At 38.2% G+C, this 24,784-nt stretch overlaps 2 protein-coding genes across 3 annotated transcripts in view; one reads left to right on the top strand and one right to left on the bottom strand.

Moving 5' to 3' along the window:
* znf276 (zinc finger protein 276) overlaps positions 1 to 8,355 on the top strand; it is a 57,911-nt gene extending 49,556 nt beyond the window's left edge. For both annotated transcript variants that reach the window (XM_073070209.1, XM_073070210.1), the window contains exons 10-11: positions 323 to 422; positions 7,129 to 8,355. In XM_073070209.1, coding sequence (XP_072926310.1) covers positions 323 to 422; positions 7,129 to 7,378 — 350 coding nt within the window. In that variant the 3' untranslated portion in view covers positions 7,379 to 8,355. The remainder of the gene's footprint in view (positions 1 to 322; positions 423 to 7,128) is intronic.
* The window catches only part of LOC140740727 (Fanconi anemia group A protein-like), a 116,863-nt gene continuing 97,534 nt past the window's right edge, over positions 5,456 to 24,784 (bottom strand). The window contains exons 37-45 of the mRNA XM_073070208.1: positions 24,458 to 24,570; positions 22,774 to 22,915; positions 17,597 to 17,659; positions 16,845 to 16,950; positions 13,989 to 14,064; positions 13,495 to 13,645; positions 11,365 to 11,457; positions 10,213 to 10,344; positions 5,456 to 6,740 (exon numbers count right to left, since the gene is read on the bottom strand). Coding sequence (XP_072926309.1) covers positions 10,234 to 10,344; positions 11,365 to 11,457; positions 13,495 to 13,645; positions 13,989 to 14,064; positions 16,845 to 16,950; positions 17,597 to 17,659; positions 22,774 to 22,915; positions 24,458 to 24,570 — 855 coding nt within the window. The 3' untranslated portion in view covers positions 5,456 to 6,740; positions 10,213 to 10,233. The remainder of the gene's footprint in view (positions 6,741 to 10,212; positions 10,345 to 11,364; positions 11,458 to 13,494; positions 13,646 to 13,988; positions 14,065 to 16,844; positions 16,951 to 17,596; positions 17,660 to 22,773; positions 22,916 to 24,457; positions 24,571 to 24,784) is intronic.

Below are 24,784 nucleotides of genomic sequence, written 5' to 3'. Positions count from 1 at the left end.
TATTCATATATTGGAGGTCGTAGAGTCAAAAATTTTCCTTCCCCTTCTGTAACTGGAAAGACTGCTAAAAAAAATAGGTGCTTATTCTGTGTTAAAAATGCTTGACATATTTATTATTTACCGCATATTAAAAGCAGTATTTTTTACATCATCATCACAAACCTTGATCCTCAATAACTTCACTTACAGAAGGTAATGAAAGGAAAAAGACAGCTCTTAATTTCATGTGGAAATACTGGGTTTCACCTCAAAGGGCCATGCCTTTACATTCTGTAGTAGTTTCAAATCCACATTAAAGTATTTTACTTTTTCACCATTTCAGAAGAAAGAAACTACATTTGTGATGAATGTGGACAGACTTTCAAACAGAGGAAGCATCTGTCGGTTCACCAAATGCGCCATTCTGGAGCAAAACCATTACAGTAAGTACCAGGGAATCATTGTGAGATGAAACAGGCTAGAGTAGGGGTTAAAATGTCAATACTGCATGGTGATTCTTCAGCAATGAATATAATGAGATAATCCTCAATCCAATCTTAAGGTAGTTGGAGTCAAGTATAGGAGATATATCAGAGGTAAGTTCTTTGTACAGTGAGTGGTGAGTGCATGGAACGCCTTGCCAGGGTGGGTGGTAGAAGCAAATATACTCTATTAGCGGCACTTAAAAAACTATTATAGGAACATGGATGATAGAAAAAATGGGGGGGGGGGGGGAGGCTATGTAGGAAGGGTGGGTTAGATTGATCTTAGATCAGGTTAAAAGATCAGCACAACATTGTGGGCTGAAGGGTCTGTACTGTGCTGAAATGTCCTATGTTCTAAATTTCCTGGAATATGGAGGTAAACAGTTATAAAATGTACAGAAGAGAAACTTTGATATCTCAAGCAGTGGAGGAACTCTAGTTCTTTCAGTGGTTCCATCAGCAATTGTTTTGTCCAGTTGTTCATTCATTAGATGGTAGTGAAGAACAAAATTACTTGTACTCATGGAAATTATTTCCAGGACCTCATTCCAATACCTAGACCAGGTACAGGAGATACTTTGCTAGAAAATTGCAGACATACACCTCAATCACAGTATTTTTGATTACTGAAAGCAAGTTAAGCAAAAAATATTTTTTTCCTCTACTGCTGCAAGTATCACAAAGGAGGAAATGGAAGAATTGCTAACTTATTCCTTTCTGCTTCAAAATTATTTAAGACAGAGATATTTACTGGGCAGAATAGCAATGTATCGGTTATCATAAAATATTATATGTTCACTTCCTGTTCACTGTCTACACCTTGGACTTCAGATACAACTCTGAGTCCTGCCACCTGCAGAAGTTTTCGGAAGATTTGGCAGTTGTGGAATGTATCAGCCGGGGTCAAGAGTCTGAGTACAGAAGAGTGTGGACAACTTTATTGAATGGTGTGGGCTGTATCACCTGCAGTTCAACATCAGTAGGACAAAGGAGTTGGTGGACTTCAGGAATGTGAAAACGCTATTCATTCCCATCTCCCATCAAAGAAAGGATGTGGAAGGACTACAAATACCTAGCAATTCACCTGGACAATAAACTGGACTGGACTGGACTAAATATATAGAGGCTCTATACAAGGAGGGATGGAGGTGACTACTTCCTAAGGAGGCTTTGGTCATTCAATGTCTGCAGGACTATGCTGGTGGCCAGCATTCTATACTACGCTGTGGTCTGCTGGCGCAGCAGGGTGAGAGCAGCCAATTCCAAGAAGATCAATAAGCTCGTTTGGAAAGCTGGTTCAGTTCTGGTGTGGAACTGGAATCCCTGGTGTTGTGTCTGAGAGGAGGATGCTGCAGAAGCTACGGAACATTGTGGACAATCCCTCTCACCCCCTCCATGATGTACCGGACAAACAGAGAAGCGCTTTTAGTAACAGACTGATTCCACCAAATACACCACTGAATGCCACAGGAGATCCTTTCTCCTTGTGGTTATGAGGCTCTACAACTCCTCCTCCTTTAGTATATAAGTGTATGGTTTCATTGCACATCTTTATTTTGCACTATTATTTTTTAATGAGTGTTTTGTATTTTAAAGTATATATTTCTGACTAAGCAACCTTGCAACATAATTTCCTCTGGGATAAATAAAGTTTTATCTCATCTTATCTTATAGTGCCAGTGACCCAGGTTCAATTCTGCCATTATCTGTAAGGAATTTGCACGTTCTCCCTGTGACCGTGTAGGTTTCCTCCAGGTGCTCTAGTGTCCTCCCATGTTCCAACAATGTACAGATTAGTAGGTTAATTGGTCACGTGGATGTAATTGGGTGACACTGGCTAGTTGGGCCTGTTACTGTAAATAATAAAAAATATTTATTTTCAAGGACAGGAGCGTACAATTGATTGTGATTCCCAGTAGTGCCAGAAAAGAGGAGATGGTAGCTGAAGCTGAAGAAGGTTTCTGATGTAGACAGGCTAGAATTTAAAGACAGTGACTAGGAGTTGGAAATAGGAAAGACACTATACTGTATGTGTGGAAGTGAAGTTTTGAGCAGAGGAGATCTTTGGTGGGTAGGTAATGCTCAATGGAAAGTAAATAGCTCAGTTATCAAAAAACACTATCATCTTACCAAAAACTATGCAGTTCAAAAGCAGGAATACAAGGTGATTAAAATTATATCCCCCAATCTTGTATGTCCATTACATAATTCACTAATTGAACACACGTAGCTAAATCTAAATTGTCAGTTAGCCAGAGTAAAAAGAACCTTAGTGAGCATTAGAATAGTTGAAGCTTAAGGTGTTAAGTTATGGATTAGAGACTCTACAGAAGACTAATCAAGAATTAGCAGTGTTTTATAACTTGTCCAGGTGACAAAGCCTTTTATGACGATATGAGGGCCTATTTTGATAAAATAGACTCAATTTTGCTTTCTTTGAATGATAGCAATTTATTTCACTAGTACGAGCTTTTATACTGTCAAGACATTAGAGCTAGAACATAAATACCAATAACCTTTGCTTAAATTAAGAGTAATTCTATTTCTTCCACTAAGCCCCACATCAGGACGGTACTGCACTTGGGTATCTCTGTTCAGCAGCGACATGGAACAAAGGCATTGTGCATTTCCTCAACTGTATTTAAGAAAATGCACATTAAAAATGTGAGGAATCAAGTCTATACAAGACCTTTGCTATAAAAACAGTCACAAAACAGATTACCGTATTATTTGTTAAGCATGCAGTGTGTAAATTAATTGTTTTATTATCTATGCAACTGTGGCTGGCTGCACTTCAAAAGCAATTCCTCAATTTGTTGACCATATCAGAATCACACTTAATATCACTGGCATATGTCATATCATGAAATTAGTTGTTTTGCAGCAGCAGTACAGTGTCATACATAAAAAACTAAATTATATTACATATATACTGTGGATTCCAGTTAATTGGGACACATCGGGATCAGTCCATTTTGGCCCAATTAAATGGCTGCCTCAATTAGCCAAAGCTTCATGGAAATAGATAAAAATGTATTTAAAAAAAACTACCATTAAACTAACAAATTGTGTATTTAAATGGAATACAGAACAAATTAAAACTAATACTACTATAGTACTATGAAACTGGATTAGTTCCTAATTGTTATTGGTGGAAAAATTCATCCAGTGTGCCTATACACTGCTGCATTCTTTTGATTAACTATAAATGAACAAAATCAGTGCAGAATACTAGTGAAGAAATGCACTGCCTTCATTCAATGATGTCGACAGTTGCATCCCCCAAATCTTCATTGTAACATTCAAGATGATTATCAATATCTTCAAATTCTTTGTAGTTTCTAACTTGCTGAAGTAGTGAAATGATTTTACCGTAAATTCTGGTGTATAAGCCAAGAATTTGGCCCTAAATTTTGGTCTTAAAATGAGGGGGTTGGCTTATACAGAGGGTGCCAACTTCGGAAAAACAAAACAAATACACGGAAGACAGGTCATATTTATTGGCTGTTTTTGAGTCAAATTTGTTTCACTGTCGTCACATGAATTCTTTGAATGATTTGTTTAAACTCACATCTAGTGGCTGGAGCACAGAGATCAAACCACCGGGGATGACTGCAGTGTCCATATTTTCAGCTTTCAGTGCTGCTTTTGTCTCACCTGACAAGTACGCTTTGAACACGTCCCAGACAAGTAGCGACTTTTCCTTCCCGAAACCTTCGGGACGTCAACGCCACACCTCTTTAACCCACTTCAAGCAACCAGCTTCGTCCATCCAGCAGTGTTCTTAAACGTAAACACCCCACGGGAATTTTCTGAGCAATCTTTTTTTTGTCTCAACACGAGATCACGTCTACTCATAAATCAGGTGCACCAACTTCGCGTAGCTTTGAAATTTTCACTGACCTCAGTGTTTATCGACCCATTTCAACACTTGAACTCGAGTCATTTCTCTGGTAACAATGTATCCGGACAATCGCTGGTGATTCACCCACTCTAAAACTTTTACTTCCATTTCTGGCTATTGGCATGTTTCCCTGCGGTTTGCACATTTCGTCTTTGGCATTTCCCTCAGCGTGTCCTCTGCCTTTCTTCACTCACTCACTTGTTTCTCATTTACACTAAACTTCTTAGCAGCTGCAGAATTATTCGTTCCTTTAGCAAAATCAACAACCTTCAGCTTGAAGCCAGCATCATATCGCATTCATTTTAATCTTTTGTACATGGTGGTCGCAAACTCAATACTGCGTAGACGTACTGATCCCGCCACCCCGTGTTATGTTTTAATGAGATTACAATGGGCGCTAAATGGTTTCATGGGGGTTACATTTCAGAATATTCTTTACCATTGGAGACCTAATCCAAAATTTCCCTCCCTGATTTATTTATTGAGAATTCGCTTATAATGCTTTGCAATGTGTAGGCCTGTTTTCTTAGCAGGTACTGGTTCACAAAATTTCCCGGTTCCAGATCCGGCAAAGCTGAGTCTTGTGATCTTTTCTGGTTAAATCAAAAACCTCTACAAAAGGGGTCAGCTTATACAAAGGTAACATGAAAAAGTCACTTTTTTAACCTTGAAAAAGTGGGGGGGGGGGGGGGGGGGGGTCGGCTTATACTCCGGAATATACAGTATTTCAACTCCTAGCTGTTTCTGGTATCTCCAAGCCAGAATGCTTGAAACCACAGTGAGCAAAACAGTTCTGAATTGACCTATTGCTTATTTCTCACCAACTACTAGTAATAAAAATTACCGTAGATTCCGGATTTTAAGCCGCTACTTTTTTCCCACATTTTGAACAGCTTTGAACTTTGCGGCCTTTAATCCGGAGCGGCTAATACATGATTTTTTTCATGCCGCCTCGTAAACATTTTGCCTCATAACAGTAGACCAATAAAATTGATGAGTAGTTCAGAGGTCCAATGAAATTGTACGATAAATCAAGCGCACTTTCACAATTAAATTATTGTAAATCAGTCATTTGTACTCACCCTCATCAACATGGAAAACACTCGAAGCATTGTGCTGCCTTATGGCAGTTACTTAGTTTATAATATTTTCGCTTAGTAATTCATTTTCTAGTTAAAGTTAGAAGAGTTTTAACTATATTTGTTTTCTGTACTACATCGCGGGATGCTATGACGTCACACCCGGTTTCGCGGTGTCTTGTGGGAAAACGCCGGTTTGCGATGAAACGGGACGGAGGGAGGGAGCGCATTACGCGAGCGGCTTTGGATCTGAGCGAACGCTGCTTTTAAGTTAAAGGCGATCAATAACTTTTCCTGGTAGGCTGCAGTATATATATTTTTTACCAGTCATTAGGAGATATTGGAATGTTGTTCAGTAAAGAAGTATACGCAACGTATATTTAAAAGTAGCCGCGTTACGGGCACGGTTCGAAAAAAAGCATTTGCAATATATATTTGTTTTTGTTACCATATGGATTTAATTAAAAGTTAAAAAATCCTCACGTGTAATATCTTTCTGTGTAAATATCTCATATTACAACGTGGGACACCTGCGGCCGAAAATCCGGTGCGGCCTTTACAATTAAAAAATTGATTTTATTTCTAAAATTAGAGCCAGCGGCTTTTAATCAGGTGCGCTCTGTAGTCCGGAATCTACGGTACTGTTTTTCAAGCAAACATATGGAACTGATGCTATTTAAAAACTGATCGCTCTAAACAGGTGTAGTGTCCAATGGCCACACAACTGACAATATTAGAAACTATTCGGCAACTGTCCCCTGCCCCAGTTAAGCGGCAGAGTGTCCCAAATAAACAAAGGGGATCCCGGCCTTTTCTGGGTTTTTTTGAGGTCCTTGTTGATGAGGAGGCTAATGCCCATGGTGAATCTAGCTGAGTTTGCACAAGATTGAAAAGAGTAGCAGCAAGTTGCTGTGGCCCCTCCATACTAGTCAGTGATACAACCAGTTAGAATGCTCCTCCTGGTACATCTGTAGAAATTTGCTAGAGTATTTGTTGATGTACCAAATCTCCTCAAACTCCTAATGAAATATAACCTCTGTCGTGCCTTCTTCGTAATTGCATTAGTATGTTGGGCCCAGGATAGTTCTTTGGAGATGTTGACACCCAGGAACTTGAAACTGCTCACCCTTTCCACTGCTGATTCCTTGATGAAGACTGGTGTGTGTTCCCTTGGCTTCCTCTTCCTGAAATCCATAATCAACTCTTTAGTCTTTCTGATGTTGAGCACAAGGTTGTTGCCGTGACACCACTCAACCAGCTGATCTGTCTCACTCCTGTATGCCTCGTCACCATCTGAAATTTTGCCAAAAATAGTTGTGTTATTAGCAAACATATAGATGGCATTTGAACTGTCTAGCCCCACATCACAGGTATAGAGAGAGTTGAGCAGCGGGCTAAGCATGTACCCTTGAGTTGCACTGGTGTTGATTGCCAGCAAGGAGATGTTATTTCCGATCCAAACTGACTCTGGTTCCCAATGAATAAGTAGTGTATAAATTAATTGCTTTGACCATGCCAGATTATGAATCAGGGACAATAGATTATAGATTTTGATTCTGTACTTCTAGCTTAAGTAAGGCAAGGAACATAATAAAGACTTTCCTGCAGAATTTGGTAAAGTGTGAATAACCAGATTAGTATTTGGGAGCCATTAACTTGTTTTTTCACTTTCTGTCTATAGGTGTGAAGTCTGTGGTTTCCAATGCAGGCAGAGAGCATCGCTGAAATACCATATGACCAAGCACAAGGCAGAAGCTGAACTTGATTTTGCTTGTGACCAGTGTGGGAAGCGGTTTGAGAAGGCCCACAATTTAAATGTTCATATGTCTATGGTTCATCCCTTGACTCAGAACACAGATAAAAACAAACCAATTGAAACTGAATCAAGTCAGCTAAGTATAGAAACATTCATTGAACAGGAACCCAGTTAACAAATATTCATCAGCTTAATGGTGAGTCAGAAGAAACTTCTTCAAAAATTTGCACCTGTGTTCAGTATCAGGAAGATCTTCACCAGAAGAGGATCAAGATGAATAAATGCAATATTGTGCTGGTTTGGTAAAGTTTAATTACAAAAGATTTCTCTGTTACATTGCTTTTTAAAATAGCTTATTTCTACTATTTGGAAAAGTGCCAAATACGTTTAACAAGCTAGCAGCTTAACTTATAAAATCTAGAAATATATACTGTATGTTGATATCTAGTCTTGTGTCACTTGTACAAGTTGTTATACTTATTGAATGGAAAACATCACTGGTACTTCTATTCAGGTTATATACACTCAGTGGCCACTTTATTAGATATACCTGTACACCTTGCTTGTTAATACAAATATCTAATCGGCCAATCATGTGACAGCATAATAGTTTGCAGACATAGTCAGGAGGTTCAGTTATTGTTCAAACCAAACATCAAAATGGGGAAGAAATGTGATCTAGAGTGTCTTTGACCATAGAATGATTGTTAGTGCTAGTGCAGTGGCTTGAGTATCTTAGAAACTGCTGACTACCTGGGATTTTCACACAACAGCCTCTGGAGTTTACAGTGAATGGTGTGGAAAAACAAAAAAAAATCCAGTGAGTAGCAGTTCTGTGGGTGAAAACACCTTGTTAATGAGAGAGGTCAGAGGGGAATGGCCAGACTGGTCCAAGCTGACAGGATGGCGACAGTAACTCAAATAACCACACAGTACAACAGAAGGTCATCTCTGGACACACACCACGTTGATGCTAGAAGTGGATGGGCTAGAGCAGCAGAAGACCACACTGGGTTCCACTCCTGTACCTAATAAAGTGGCTACAGAGTATAGATTTTTAGAGTGATACAGCTTTGCTCAGAGTTCACTGAGGTTCTCAAGCCCTTTTATGAATGCAATTTCAGTTTGAATAAAGATTATTTTCTTAGGTCATTGAGTATTAGGTTTGTGCAAATGTTTTGTAAAGTCCTTAGATGACTCAACAATAGCAAATAGATTTTAAAGAGGAAGAAGATTAAAAAGAATTGGTTTATTAATCAGTACGAATTCATGAATTCAAAACGGATAACCAGTGTAGGAGTAAGTACTTACTGATACTGATTCATCTTCAGGGTTTCCAGTTACGTTTTAGAAAAGTTTGGATATTTGCTTTTGCTCTGTCCCCTACCACTTCCTCCCACACGTTCATCCAACCTAAAATCTTCTAAACAAGTGCAGAAAGTTTTTCCTTGCTCATGTGAGTTACTCTCTCAGCACCTGTCACTTCATATATACTTGTGAATTTTTTTTTTAACAAAGTTAACCTTTTATTAGTTTTAATTTGACATCTGCAGGAAAGTTCCTAATTAGTGTAATTTTTATTTTAAAATATTGCAATAATTAGGAACTCCAGAATGGTTGTGTATTTCTAACTAATTTAAAAGTTGCATTTATATTTATTTTCTACTGTTAAGGTAATAATGATTATGAATTACTTTCTAATATTGACAACCAAGTAATGAAATAAATTCTATAAAATTATTTATAAAAAAAAGTGAATTAGTTTAATATGCAGTAACTTGTTCATGGAACTTATAGCACTGTCTTTTTAGCTTGAAAATTACTAATAAAACAGAAAATTACACAAGTCTCAAATCCATGACCATTTTACAGAACTGAAAAATAAGCAATTAGTACAGTTGTAAGATACAAATCATATTTAATTTATATCTGAAACATACATCTTTAATCTCATCAAATAACTGAATAATTTGTTTTGGTGTCCGCCTGTCCATCCAATTGTTATGATGCCAACTATGTACAATACATGAAAGTGACTGCTTTTACTGCAACTTTAAAATCAATATTTGTACAGGAAGATCTATAGAAGTTATGTGAAAAGTACCATCCAGCCCAGCAATGTAATATTCTAATCATCAGTATAAAACAGTTGATTGCACTGCTTCCACTTGAAAGAAATACCTAGAAGAGAGTGACATTAAATAACTTCTACACTATGTTTCAAATTCAAAATGTCAGGAAACAAGCTATATGAAGTCAAACAAAGCACAAAAATGAATTTCATAAGATAATTTATCGTCAATTACTCTACCTCAGATAAAGGAAGAATCTCTTATTAGTAGTACCTTTCAAAAAAATTTGTTATACAATCAAATAACCGCAGGAGGTCAGCTATCATTCTTGGCAATGTTTCAGGTCACTGGCCTTTCAACACAACTAGGGAAACATTATGCACCTAAATCATTAACTTCTTTTTCTGTCTCACTATAGATGCTGTCTGGTCTGCTGAACAGTTCCTGTTTTTGTTTCAGATTATCAGTGCCTAGATAATTTTACTTTTGGTTTCTTGTATGGTAGGCTAGTTGGTGAAATCTGGTTTAGTTTGATTACTATCTTTACAAGTATGAATGGTTGGACCCTCGTATGTCTCAATGCATTTTTCAGACACTTTCAAGGAAAAGACGGTATTTAATAAAGCAGTCGTGCTTAAATAAATGGTTAATGTTGCTGCATATATTATTTTGATATGTTCAAAGTAAAGCCAAAGTTAGTTATTTTAATAAAATTTATTACAGGAGATTCTACAATTTTGTATACCTCATTAATTGAAAAGTTGTGTAGGATGGCAAACAGATGATATTTTACTATTCAGTATACACTATACTGGTAATTAATGCAAATGAAATTGTCCATAACTTATTTCAGAGACATTTGCTTTTGTTCATTGTTTCACTATTGACTGGAAAGCCACAATGTCGACAGTATATCTCTTCTCTGTAGTTTACTCACTTTCTGCTCCAAGTAAATCAATTATTCTAAAAGAATTGGTTCAGAATAGACTCCATCACCAAAGCGAAGCTGCAGCTGGTGGTCAAGCGAAGCTTTCAGCTCGGGGTCAATGAACTTGCAAGCAACCTGCAGCTAAAGAAATGGAACATTTAGTAAAATACATATGAAGTACCAGCATGTAAAATGAGTGAAAGTTTTTTAACCCTTGTTGGTAATGTAATAGCAACCTGAATTTTGATTATATTTTTTATCTATAGAAAGCATTTTGGAAATGTTGGATAGTGACAGCCTGATAGCATAAGCAGCAATAATTAACAGATTCAAGGCCATCTGACTGCTCTTCCCGATCAGCAGCAGAGGATCTTCTGAGCTAAACCAGTGACTGATTTAATTGTGGTCTAATGGAGGCTTACCATGGTAATGTGCTGTAGCCCACCTTTGCACTCTGAAGCAGAGGGCAGGAGATCAATAGATCCTACAAGTACTGAAGTCTTTGATCTCAAACACTTAATTGTTTTTCTTCTCACAATATTTCTTCATCTAATTAATGCTTCCAGTGTTGTTTTCATTATAGGACTTTGGATTAAGGAAATATAAACAGGTAGGAACAGTTCATCTCCTTGTGTGAGCTGGTAGTCATATACTGAAGGGTTGCAAGTTTTTTGAGTTTACAATGGTAATATCCCATCATTATAACAGCATTTTTTTCGTTCTGCAATTTTGTATGAGCAAATCAAGAACACAAACAACTGGTCTGGAATCTGAGACAAACATTTAGCTAGTTTAAGATGGCTTGTCATTGAATCATTTCCTGCAGGCCTCTTAATAAACTTAGTTGAATGTAAGGTGAGAACTTGCATATGAACTGTTTATAATTCTAACATTAATCTTTGAACATTAGAGATAAAATGTGTGAGGTTTTTTTCCCTATTAGGGCCTGTGGAAATGTCATTGCTGCCTTTTATCTATTGTCAAATCCTACTCTCAGAATCGGGTGATCCTTATTGATTAGAAGTAATACCAATGCACCCTTTTCACTTACTGTATTTTACTTTATTTTTCTTAAAATACAATTGTTTTATAAATTACGAAAGTATTCATTGATCCCTATGCTACAAAGTCATCATAATGAATTTTGTTAGAAAATCTTACTTTATTGCGCTGTGAAAGAATTTGACTGGAACATCTTGGAATTATTCGAAGGAGGAACTGACGCCCAATTGTTAACAATTCCAAAGGATCTGACTGGAAAAGCAAGCAAAGCTTGTTAATTATTGATAAAATCCAAAACCCTATAGTTTACTCAGGTTGATTTTCTCATGTTTTCCTCTCTGAATAGCAGCACTTGGTTACCATCCGAAATAATATAACTCCTTTAATCAATAATACAACTCTACTACGTTCAGAGTTAGACTCTTGATTGAACAGAGGCACAGCAGATAATGAAGGTCTTCTGGGTGGTTGCAAGTGGTACCCCAGAACAAACTGGCAAACTAATTTGGAGAATAATGCAAAAACTGGACATTGTTCTTAAAATGGGTTTAAGATTAAGGCTGGCAGAGGTTAAACAATAAACTCCAAAAAAAGTTAAAATGCAACAAAGTAACCAAAGCTGGAACTGGTCTGTGTTCTAAAGCCATTCAAAATAAGATGAGACTTACCAAGCACAGTGTGTATTTTAATTGAAACAAATGATAGAATATTCATGACTTGAATCTGCTACTACTGAATTAAAGTAACAATGGGCAAATTGCTGCAGACATCATTAGCTAGTGCTGGTTTCAAATGAAACAAGTAATAAAAATAATGTCACCCAGTATTGTTATAACAAAGGTAAACAGCAAATCAAATACAGTGGCATGCAAAAGTTTGGGCACCCCTGGTCAAAATTTCTTTTACTGTGAATAGTTAAGTGAGTAGAAGATGAACTGATCTCCAAAAGTCATAGAGTTAAAGATGAAACATTCTTTTCAACATTTTAAGCAAGTTTAGTGTATTAATTTTGTTTTGTACAATTTTAGAGTGGGGAGAAAAAAGGAAAGGAGCACTATGCTAAAGTTTGGGCACCCCAAGAGATTTGAGCTCTCAGATAACTTTTCCCAAGGTCTCAGATCTTAATTAGCTTGTCAGGGCTGTGGCTTGTTCACATTCAACGTTAGGAAAGGCCGGGTGATGCAAATTTCAAAGCTTTATAAATACCTTGACTCCTCAAACCTTGTCCCAACAATCAGCAGCCATGGGCTCCTCTAAGCAGCTGCCTAGCACTCTGAAAATTAAAATAAATTATGCCCACAAAGCAGGAGACGACTCAGGAACGGAACTTGTTCATAACCCGGGGACTACTTGTACTTTAAAATCATCTCTAGATTACTTATAATACCCAATACAATGTAAATGCTATGTAAATAGTTGTTATACTGTATTGTTTAGGGAATAATGACAAGAAAAAAGTCTGTACATGCTCAAACAACAAGTGCCGGAGAGAGAAATTCCGGGTTTTCCCAGTCTGCGGTTGGTTGAATCCACGCATGCGGAACCCGCGGATAAGGAGGGCTGACTATACCAGCAAATTCTGGAAGCAAACATCACACCATCTGTAAAAAAAAAGCTGAAGATGAAAAGAGGTTGGCTTCTACACACACCTAAACACACCTCAAAACCCACAATGGACTACCTGAAGAGGCGCAAGCTGAAGGTTTTGCCATGGACCTCACAGCCACCCGACCTAAACATCATTGAAAATCTGTGGATAGACCTCAAAAGAGCAGTGCATACAAGACGGCCCAGTAATCTCACAGAACTGGAAGCCTTTTGCAAGGAAGAATGGGCGAAAATCCCGCAAACAAGAATTGAAAGACTCTTAGCTGGCTACAGAAAGCGTTTACAAGCTGTGATACTTGCCAAAGGGGGTGTTACTAAGTACTGCCCATGCAGGGTGCCCAAACTTTTGCTTCGGGCTCTTTTCCTTTTTTGTTATTTTAAAACTGTAAAAGATGGAAATAAAAAAGTAATCTTGCTTAAAATGTTAAAGAAATGTGTCATCTTTTATTCGCTTAGCTATTTACAGTAACAGAAATTTTGACCAGGGGTGCCCAAACTTTTGCATGCCACTGTACAATGATTTTGAAAAAATATTGATAGTAATGAACTGTGTTAAAGAACCAGATTTTTCCTAACTTCAGCAAGAGAGAGATTGAACTGTAAACTCTGTGGGCTCAAACTGGAAAATAGCTATTTGGGAAAAAGACATTTCCTATTTCTGTTAATTATCAAGGAAGTTACCGGTAAGACACGCTGATCCGAGGCTGAGATTACTTCTTCTCCATCGAGGAAGAGGTTGATGATTGCTGAGTACAGAGTGATGGCCACAAAAAGAAAATCTGGGTGCTTGATGACAGAAGAAAGAAGCTTTGGATCCAGAGTAGGAATAAAACTATTGGAAAAATTGAGAAATATTTAAAGCACCAGACATTACAACAACTCTACTTCCTGATGCAAGATAAGGTCAACAGAGGAAGAGTCAAGAAAACAGTTATTACAAGCCAGAAGATTCTAATTTGATGCTTCACTCAAAAAATATTTTGCATGCAAAGTAGAAAAATTGTAAGGGCATATCTGTAAAGCAGCTGCAGATTTGTATTGTTTATAAACATGTAATTTATTTCCCAAGTCTTGAAGCTTTAAATTTTAAATCAAATCATTGGAGATTAAGCATGGATTTCTTTAACAAAAAATGAAGCCCTTTTCTTTGATAGTTCATGTTAAAATTATCATACCTATAGAAGGCAACAGGAAGAAGTTTTATTTCCATATCTGACATCACGTTGTATAAGAACTGATGAGGATTGTGACCTGTTGCAGGAAGATAGGTACAAGCTATATTCAGATGGCTTTTGTGGCCAAATACATTAATTAATCAATGATCAGTAAGATTTATTGTTAATGGAAAATCAATAAATTGTCCATCCAGTTGATAAGCACATTCTAAACACAACTGCCAATTGAACTTTATAATATATTCATGTGACAGAATACCAAAACTGAATTCATCTCAGGAAGAAACACTTTTCCATGCTTGTACACATGGTGGGTTACAACCTACTTCATCTACTTCAGTATATTGCTGGAAGGTAGAAATGGATATTTACGAATCTCATCAGTGAAATGGAATATAATGCCAGAGTACAAAGCTTTGGTAATGTATTTGCCAGTTTCTTAAGGAGTGGGAGATGATGTTTAGAACCACTTATTCAGCTAAATGTCTCCCAGAACTTAGATGCCTCAACAGGTTTCTGGTATGGGTATTGGTAGAAAGATGTCCATCATACTACTTGTCCACTTACAATTGTACAGGCAAGTTAAGGAACACATTTTAATTAGTAATTAAAATACGGTATTTTTCAAATGGCTTTCCATCATTTCAGGCAGCATAATACAATCTAAGACGAGTCACGCAGGTGGATCCCATACAAGCATAAATTTAACACACTGACCCGGTCAAGATGACTACTGTAGGATGGTGAGACTGAGATGCTGGTGCTCTTGTTCCACATGCACCACATCTACAGCACAGAGAAAGCCACTCCTGGCATTCATATCCACTCATAACTTATCCTGTTTTTTCTCTCATCCAAATCTGTGGTTAGCCCTCATGGGACCCAATACTTTCCGCTAACCACTGATGTTAAAGGACTGCCCTATAATTCCCTAGATACATGAAAATGGTGCAGGGGCATGGAAATTATAGAGAGCTACTACATGGAGAGAAAAGAGGGGACATGAAATACCACTGATAAGATGCAGGTAACTAAGGAAACAGTAGGCACCAAATGAACAATTTGTGCTAGGTATTGGAGGATATAAATGAAGTCTTAGTAAACACAGATGAGAAGCACTCGTTCAATGGATCTCATTGAAACCTATCAAATATTGAAAGGCTGTGATAGAGTACATGTGGAGAAGATGCTTCCTATGGTGGGGGAGACCAGGACCAGATGGCACAGCCTCAAAATTAAGGGACATCCATTTAGAACTGACATGATGAGGAATTTCTTTAGCCAGAGGGCAGTGAATCTTTGGAATTCATTGCCACACACAGTTGTGTAACCAAGTTATTTGATATATTTAAAGTGGAGGTCAACAGATTTCATTCTTGATTAGTCAGGGTGTCAACAGTTATGGCGAGAAGGCAGGAAATGCAGTTGAGAGGGATAATAAGTCAACCATAATGGATTGGTGGAACAGACTCAGTGGGACAAATGGCCTTACTCTGTGTCATTTCATCTTAAGAGAAAGGGCATCGTAGTTGAAGATGGTGAAATTCTAGATTGCATTATTAAAAATGAAAATGTTTTCAATGGCCTATAATGCTTAATGTGGCCAATTTTTAGGACATGATAAGAAACATCCTAGATTACCAAGAGAAGCAAGAGACAAAATAGCTGGGGCCCTGATAGGTTTTTAAGTTCTTGAATGGAGGACAGAAAATGTGCCATCCTCGAGGTGCAGAAGAAATAAGCCAGATAATTATAGATCCGCGAGTCTAATATCAGTAGTAGGGATGTTAAAATTCTCAGGGACAGGATTTATCTACACTTGGTAAAAACAGGAATTAGTCAAAGATAGTCAGCACGGCTATGTTAAAGGGAGATCCTGCCTGACCAACTTGAATGATTTTTTTTGAAGAGGTAACCAACCAAATGTACAGCTGAAGACGTGGACTTATTTAAATGAACAAGGGAGGGTGTCAAATGTTTTAATTAAATTGATCTACCAAAATATATCAGATCCCATGGGATCGAAGACATGTTAGAAGATTGGGATCAAACTTGATTTATTAATACAACGCAGGTTTCTGTGACTGAATGCCTGGGTTTGATACCAGGGTCCTTAATGATCTATATATCAAGTCAAGTCACTTTTTATTGTCATTTCGACCATAACTGCTGGGACAGTACACAGTAAAACGAGACAACATTTTTCAGCTCCATGGTGCTACATGAAACACTACAAAACCGACACAGAAAAAAAAACTACACTAGACTACTGACTTATCCAGGACTGCATAAAGTGCACAAAACAATGCAGGCATTACAATAAATAATAGACAAGACAATAGGCACAGTAGAGGGCAGTAAGTTGGTGTCAGTCCAGTCTCTGGGTATTGAGGAGTCTGATAGCTTGGGGGAAGAAACTGTTACATAGTCTGGTCCTGAAAGCTTGAATGCTCTGGTGCCTTTTCCCAGAAGGCAGGAGGGAGAAGAGATTGTATGAGGGGTGCACAGGGTCCTTCATAATGCTGTTTGCCTTGCGGATGCAGCGTGTAGTGTAAATATGAATCTAGGTATATCGTTTGTAGGTGACACAGGATTTGGTGACAGAAGGAGAGCCACAGAACAAATGATTAATTGATAGGATGGATAAAGCAATGACATGAACTATCGTCCTTTTTCTTATTTTGTGTCTATTTAAGCTGCTTACATTTCTCTTAATGCCTCATTTTATGTAATTATATTCTCATAGTTGTGATAAATCCCACCTCTGTTCTGTTGAGGTGATCTGCATTGAGATAAAGTCACAGCCTTACAAATTACAATGGTTAAAATACACCAAATCAAAATGAAATAACTTACCCTTGTTTGTCATCGAAAATATATTAAGCCAGGATTTGTTCTGCTCTTCCAGAACCATGATCACATCAGTGCATGCTTTTAATGTAACAGTTATATCAGAGGTTTCCTTTTAAAATTAAAAGTAATGAAATTGTCAGACACTTAGTAATGTTAAAGAATCAGTACCAAAGGGGTTCAGAAGAAATTATAACCTGTTTAAATGGAATGTACATTAAAATACACTTAAGTATTCCTTATTGCAAAATGTTAATGATTAAAAAGATTGAAATATTTCAAGTTTGTAAAACTCCAAATGCACACAAGTTCTGAGGCATCCTCAGCTGAATGACATCAGTTGCCTTTAGCCAGTCTGGATTTATTTTGCTTCAGGCCCATCACTGTGTACGCTGGACAAACACGGGCCATGCTAGCAATGAATTTCATGTATGGACATGAAATTCCAAACATACTGTATTTCCAAATATACTGTACTCTTAATTGCATAGATGATGATCAGGCTGTAAATTTAAATACAAACACACTACAGTGCATATTTCCTCAGTAATATACTGTCAAATACATCAACTTTCAGTTTTGATGAAAAGATCATTGACCTGCAACTTTAACTAATTCTAGCTGATCTGCTGAGTAGTTCCAGCACTCATATTTCAAATTTACAACATCTGCAGGTTTTTTTTTGCTTTTTGATGTTTGCAAGACATTTTCACCTTTAACACTGAACTTAACTTGTATAGCCTATACAACACATTTACCTTTGGTTGCAGTAGCGAAGAGACCAAATCCATCAGAATGAGATATAGGACAGAAATCTGGAACTGAAACAAAGTGAAATATCTGCTTAACACAACACAGTTTTGTATAACAGTTTCAGGTTCTCTTCATATTGAAATTCAGTAATTTAAATTTTTCCTGTTGAGCACAAGGGTGGCACAAGATGGAAGGAAGATTTGGTTGTCTGTGAAAAGGTGGCAATGAGATCCTGCTTTGAAAGTTCTTCAGGAGTGTTGTGGGGTAGGGAGTTCCAGGACCAGTAATACATCATCAACTCAGGATGGCGCTGGTGTCAGACAACATCAAAACACAGTTCACACAAAATCATACGCTAATCTCAGTTTTATTCTCCCCACACTTGCACCAACTCCCCAGAGCTACCACTCATCTGTGGTCTGACAGCACAACCAATCCATCACAAGTCTTTGGGAGGTGATGAAGCAGGAGGACACTCTGGCAGTCAGAGAGAATTTGCAAATTCCATTCAGACACCACCAGGGGTCAGGGTTGAGCCCGGATTGCAGGAGCTGTGCCTCTCCTGTCCGCGCGCTGCCCAGGTCTGCAGCTTGCAGGGCAATCAGCAAGTTGCTGTATCACAAATGTAGTGTCATTGTTCTTTTTAGGAGTTGTGTGTTTGGGAGGTGTTAGCAAATTAGCCTTGGTGAGTAACTGCACCGCGTGTTGGAGGTGGTACATGCTGCAGCCACTGTGGCAGTGCTGACGGGAGTGAATGGTTGGGCTGATTGACATTGCACAATTGTGTCGAGCCTCGAGAATTGTAGGCACTGCACTGAACCAGGACAGTGTACAGTATTCCATCATGCTCTGAACATGTATTTGGTAGACTGGGGAAAGACACTGATTGCCTTTACGGCCATAGTTTTATATGGCTGGTCGTTGAGTTTCAGGTGTCTACCCTCCCTATGGCCAATGAAGGATATTTGTAGTGTGGGGTGGGGGGTTCAGCAATCATAATGCTATACTAAATGTCAAGAATAAGTAGTTAAACCTTTCTTGGAGGTGCCACAAGTCCATGCTTAAATGTTATCTAGGTGCTGCTACAAATCAAGATTTCATTTACAGAGGACCTACAAGCGATATTCAACATGACGGAGTATTGATTCATTAACTGAGAGAAAATGGTAGGTGCTAATTAGGAGAAGATTGCCATGAAACTAAATAAGAGCTGTAAGTCAACGTTCAGGACTCTGAGAGCCAGTCTCAGATACCAGAAGGTCAGTCATCTGGTTTTACTACCCTGTTTAAATGGAGCAGTAATAGTATAACTGAGTTACTTGCTAGGTCATTTTAGAGTGCATTTAAATATCAACCACACATCATCCAGAACCAGGAAGAATAGCAAGTTTCCTTCCTTGAGCATCTTAGTGAACAGTGAACATCACACCTCCTTAATTAGTTAGTCTTCAATTGCATCTTAGTCATTCTGAATACTGTGGCAGTAACTATAGTAATCTTATAGTAATAGTGATCTTATGCCTTGGATTGTACTGCTGCCACAAAACCACAAAGTTTGTGATGCATGTTAGTGATAATAAACCTGGCTCTAATTCTGAGATGTTCAGCACGAGGTATAAATTGCACTGAGCTTTCAAGAACCACTAAGGGGCAGTAGATTTCCACACATTTTCACATCTCCCAGAAATATTAATAGAAGACTGGGAGCTCGAATGAACACCACCCCTTTGAATCAGTATTCCAAATGAACACTTAAGAAAAAAATCAGGAAGGCAAATAGAAGGCATGAAGTTGCCCTAGCAGACAAAGTAAAGGAAAATCCCAAGGGATTCTACAGATACGTTAGGAGCAAAAGGATTGCCAAGGACAAAATTGGTCCTCTGGAAGATCAGGTTGGTAATCTATGCGTGGAGCCAAAAGAGGTTGGAGAGGGGGGAGATCCTAAATGACTTTTTGCATCTGTATTTACTCAGCAGACAGGCAGTCTATAGCAATGAGGCAAAGCATCAACTTCATGGACCCTATACAGATTATACAGGAGGAGGTGTTTGCTGTTTTAAGGCAAATTAGGGTGGATAAATCCCCAGAGCCTGACAATCCATTCCCTCAGATCCTGTGGGAGGCAAGTGTAGAAATTGCCAGGGCCCTATCAGAGATATTTAACACATTCTTAGTGACAAGTGAGGTACCAGATGATTAGAGGATGGATAATGTTTTTCTGCTGTTTAAGAAAGGTTCTAAAATAAACCAGGAAATTATGGGCTGGTGAGCCTGACTTCAATAATAGGAAAGTTAGTGGAAGGCATCATAAAGGATAGAATATATGAGAATTTGGATAGACATGGACTGATTAGGGATAGTCAACATAGCTTTTTTGCATGGTAGGTTGTGTCTAACCAATTACAGAGTTTTTCAAGGAAGTTACCAGGAAAGTTGATGAAAGCAAGGTAGTGAATATTGTCTACATGAACTTCAGCAAGGCATTTGACAAAGTCCCACATGGGAGGTTGTTAAAGAAGGTTCAGTTTGCTCGACATTCAAGTTGAGATAGTAAATTGGAATAGATATTGGTTTTGTGGGAGAAACCAGAGAGTGGTAGATAGGTACCTCTCTGACTGGAGGCCTGCAGCTAGTGGAGTGCCACAGGGATCAGTGTCATCTGTATTGTTGATCTAAATAATAATGTGGTTAACTGGATCAGCAAATCTGTGGATGTCACCAAGATTGGGGATGTAGTAGACAGCAAGGAAGACTATCACAGCTTGCAGTGGAATTTGGACCAGCTGGAAAAATGGGCAGAAAATGGCAGACGGAATTCAATGCAGGCAAGTGTGAGGATTTGAACTTCAGTAGGGCCAACCAGGGTAGGCCTTACATAGTGAACAGTAGGGCACTGAGGAGTGCAGTAAACAAAGGGATCTGGGAATACAGATCCATAATTAATTGAAAGTGGTGTCACAGGTGGATAGGGTCATTAGCACATTGGCCTTCATAAATCGAAGTATTAAGTACTGGAGATGGGGTGTTATGTAAAACCTTGGTGAGGCCTAATTTGGAGCATTGTGTGCAGATTTGGTCACCTACCTATAGGAAAGATGTAAATAAGGTTGAAAGAGTACAGAGAAAATTTACAAGAATGTTGCTGGGTCTGGAAGACCCGAGTTATAGCAGAAGATTGAAAAGGTTAGGACTTTTTCCTTGAAATGTAGAAGATTGAGAGGAGATTTGAATGAGGTATACAAGGTTATGAGGGGTATAGATAGAATATATGTAGGCAGAATCAGAATCAGGTTTATTATAACCGGCATGTGACGAGAAATTTGTTAACTTAGCAGCAGCAGTTCAATGCAATACATAATCTAGCAGAGAAAAAAATAATAAAAAATGAAATTAAAAAATAATAATAAATAAATTACATATATTGAATAATTTTTAAAAACATGCAAAAACTGAATTACTGTATATTTAAAAAGTGAGGTAGTGTCCAAAGCTTCAATATCCATTTGGGAATCGGATGGCAGAGAGGAAGAAGCTGTTCCTGAATCGCTGGGTGTGTGCCTTCAGGCTTCTGTACCTACTACCTGATGGTAATAGTGAGAAAAGGGCATGCCCTGGGTGCTGGAGGTCCTTAATAATGGATGCTGCCTTTCTGAGACACCGCTCCCTAAAGATGTTCGGGGTACTTCGTAGGCTGGTACCCAACATGGCCTGACTAGATTTACAGCCTTCTGCAGCTTCTTTTGGTCCTGTGCAGTAGCCCCTCCAAACCAGACAGTGATGCAACCTGTCAGAATGCTCTCCACAGTACAACTATAGAAGTTTTTGAGTGTATTTGTTGACATGCCAAATCTCTTAAAACTCCTAATAAAGTATAGCCACAACCTTGCCTTCTTTATAACTAAATCGCTATGTTGGGACCAGGTTAGATCCTCAGAGATCTTGACACCTGGGAACTTGAAGCTGCTCACTCTCTCCACTTCTGATTGGTATGTGCTCCTTCATCTTACCTTTCCTGAAATCCACAATCAGCTCTTTTGTCTTACTGTCGTTGAGTGCCAGGTTGTTGCTGCGGCACCACTCCACTAGTTGGCACATCTCACTCCTGTATGCCCTCTCGTCACCAACTAAGATTCTACCAATAATGGTTGTATTGTCAGCAAATTTATAGCTGGTATTTGAGCCATGCCTAGCCACACAGTCATGTGCATATAGAGAATAGAGCAGTGGGCTAAGCACACACCACTGAGGTGCGCCACTGTTGATCATCAGCGAGGAGGATATATTATTAACAATCCATACAGATTGTAGTCTTCCGATTAGGAAGTCGAGGATCCAACTGCGGAGGGAGATACAGAGGCCCAGGTTCTTCAACTTCTCAATCAGGGTGAAAGATGAAAAATTTAAGAGATACATGAGAAGAAATTTCTGCACTCAGGGTCGTGAGAGTATGGAATGAGCTGCACGCACAGGTGGTACATGCGAGCTCAATTTCTACGTTCAAGAGAAGTTTGGATATGTACATGGACGGTAGGGGTATAGAGAGGGCTTTGGTCCCGGTGCAGGTTGATGGGAATAGGCAGTTTAAATAGTCTGGCATGGACTACATAGACCAAAGGGCCGGTTTCTGTGCTGTACTTTTCTATAACACAATGACACTACAAATTAATGAAAAATGTGAAAGTAAACAATGAACAGATTACTTGATAATAACAATATGCATCTTCTCACACAGGAAGTCATTTCAAAAGAAGTCTAAAGCACTTGGTGGTCTAGGCAGAAAATGTCAAGCAGGAGGAAACGTAACAACAGGGAAGGCTTTCAGATTAGTATTCTGTTTCAAGAACACCATCACAGGAATGAGAAATTTGGTGACATTGAGGGTGTGGGCAGAAACATCTGGACTGAGTTGAAACCATATCAGAGTATTCAGAATACAATCTTATAAAAACCTATGCCCTAAATTTGTCTTAAATGTAGCTGGGGTTCAATATTAAGGATAATCTCTGATAATGTAACCAGTAAACCCAAATGGAAGCAAATTAAACCAGATTAATAAGCAAATATTGTGGTATAGCTTTTGTTCATTGTTTTTATAAGATTTGTGCTTTTATTCATTAACCTTTTTGATGTCTTTTTCAAAAGAGGCATAAATCATCAAATTGAAAAGAAAATAAAAGATTACCACTTCATTTTCAGCACAGATCTCTCTTGTTGCTGTCTGCAACATCTTCAGGCCATTTCCCCTCCACAGGGTGAAGTATAAAAAAGCACCCAGCACCAAGGGAAGACAGGCTGGAGGATTTTCCAATTTCCCCAAAAGTACCCTGCAACAATTTTAAATAGAAATTAAACTTATCAATTTCCTTTCATTAATCTTTTTACCAGTCTGACAGTAAATGTAACCTGCAAGGTTTGCTCAACTAGTTTCTGCTGTATCAAGGTTTTATTCAGATACACCTAAAATTTATCAATTTTAAGAGCTAAAATAGTAAACCTTATTAACTGAAGAATCACAAGATAGAAAGTCTACATGCAAAGCAATTCAAAATCAACGATGGATAAATCAGCCAAAACCAATCGTAGTAGACAACCTTAATTATAATTCCACTTTCACTATTGGAATTATTAAAATTATGCCTTTGCCTAGATAATTCTCTGCTTGTCTCCCATAGCTGCATGCTCTCCACTGAGTTCTGATTTCATGATGTACACTTGCTTTCCTTTACTAACCTGCAGTCCATTTTTGTAACCAAGTTCAAAATTTACACTTCAAGCGGGATGCCTGCCTCATTAAATCCCATGCATCTTCTCCAGGACACCAATTTCAACACTCGACAACCGCTCAGTGCAAAATTTAAAATTAACCAGGGATCAGGCCCATGACTGCACTGGCTTGTGCAGATTGTCTAATAAATGCAGTGGAAATTCAGAGAAATCAATAAATTGGGTACCATTTTGATTTAGGTTTTGTCAACAAGTCTTGGTATGATCTACTTTTATTTCTTTTGCACACTTGAGATCACCAGGCAAGGAAGACTTCTTAATTCTTCTTAAATATCATTAAGGAATGGGTTTGAGCCCAGTCTCTAGGGAGATGCTTAGCTACAAGTCTGAGGTACCAGGACTTTTTGCCTCCTCTTGAAAGCCACATCAAAGAAGAATTTAATAATTCCATAATGCTAACTTTAAAATGACCATTTTCTCTTTGTATGCATTTAAAAAAATACTAGAATTCTGTTGTAAAGAATATTGCATTGCCAGAGCCAGAAACCTGGGTCATAAGCCACAGCTTTTTTTTTTGTTGCTTGATTTAAGACCATGCACCTCCATGGGTTGTTGCTGGTAATGATGCAGCAACTAACTTTAAATTTGAAAAAAATATTCTTTTCCCCACTTTACAGTGGTATATTAATTTCTACTGACTAATTATCAAAACTACGTGAATGCCTTATAATTCAGGGTGGAAAATATAATAAATATGAATGAAACTTGTAAACTCTTTCCTCAAAAATTGTCATGGGAGACTATGTAAAACTGAACAAACAGCACTTGGTGAAGTTAGTCCCAAGCCAACAACAGAGCATCTTCACCAGAAAGAACACAGCAATTCAAAGCAGTGGCTCATCGCTACCTCAAGGACAATTGAGGAATGGCAATTACTGCTGGCATTTCCAGTTGCGCCCAGATCCTCAACATAACTGTTAAAAAAAATTAAGAAAAACTGAACAATTGTTTAATATTTTTCACTCATTTGCTGACAAGAGTGTTCATACTATTCCAGAGCTTCAAGGATAACCTTCAGTTGTTCAAACCCAACAGCTTTCTTTATGCCATTATTTATTTCTTTCACCTTTTTCCTGCATTACCTGTTTGCCCAACACTGGCTGTCAACCATCCTCTGCAGTTCTCCGGGAAGCGAGGTATCACTGATCCTCTTCCATTGTGTGGAAAGAACAGGCTCCAATTTCACCCACCAGTACTTAATGGTCAGGAAGCAAAAGAATGTCATTAGTAACAAGCTTAGGCTTAGTGTCCCGTATAGGGCTACATGTTCTGAGATGTCAAATATAATTAGAAGCTAAATCATGATTGAGCCAAATGAATACAAAGCCCACAGCAGATATTAAGCTATGGGACATGACTAATCATAGGAGCTCTGATTTCTAAACTTGAAGAAATTTCTACATTAATAA

Source organism: Hemitrygon akajei, chromosome 17, assembly GCF_048418815.1.
Source record: "Hemitrygon akajei chromosome 17, sHemAka1.3, whole genome shotgun sequence".
Lineage (NCBI taxonomy): Eukaryota > Metazoa > Chordata > Chondrichthyes > Myliobatiformes > Dasyatidae > Hemitrygon > Hemitrygon akajei.
Note: the sequence above shows the minus strand (reverse complement) of the source record. Positions and strands in the feature narration are given on the sequence as shown.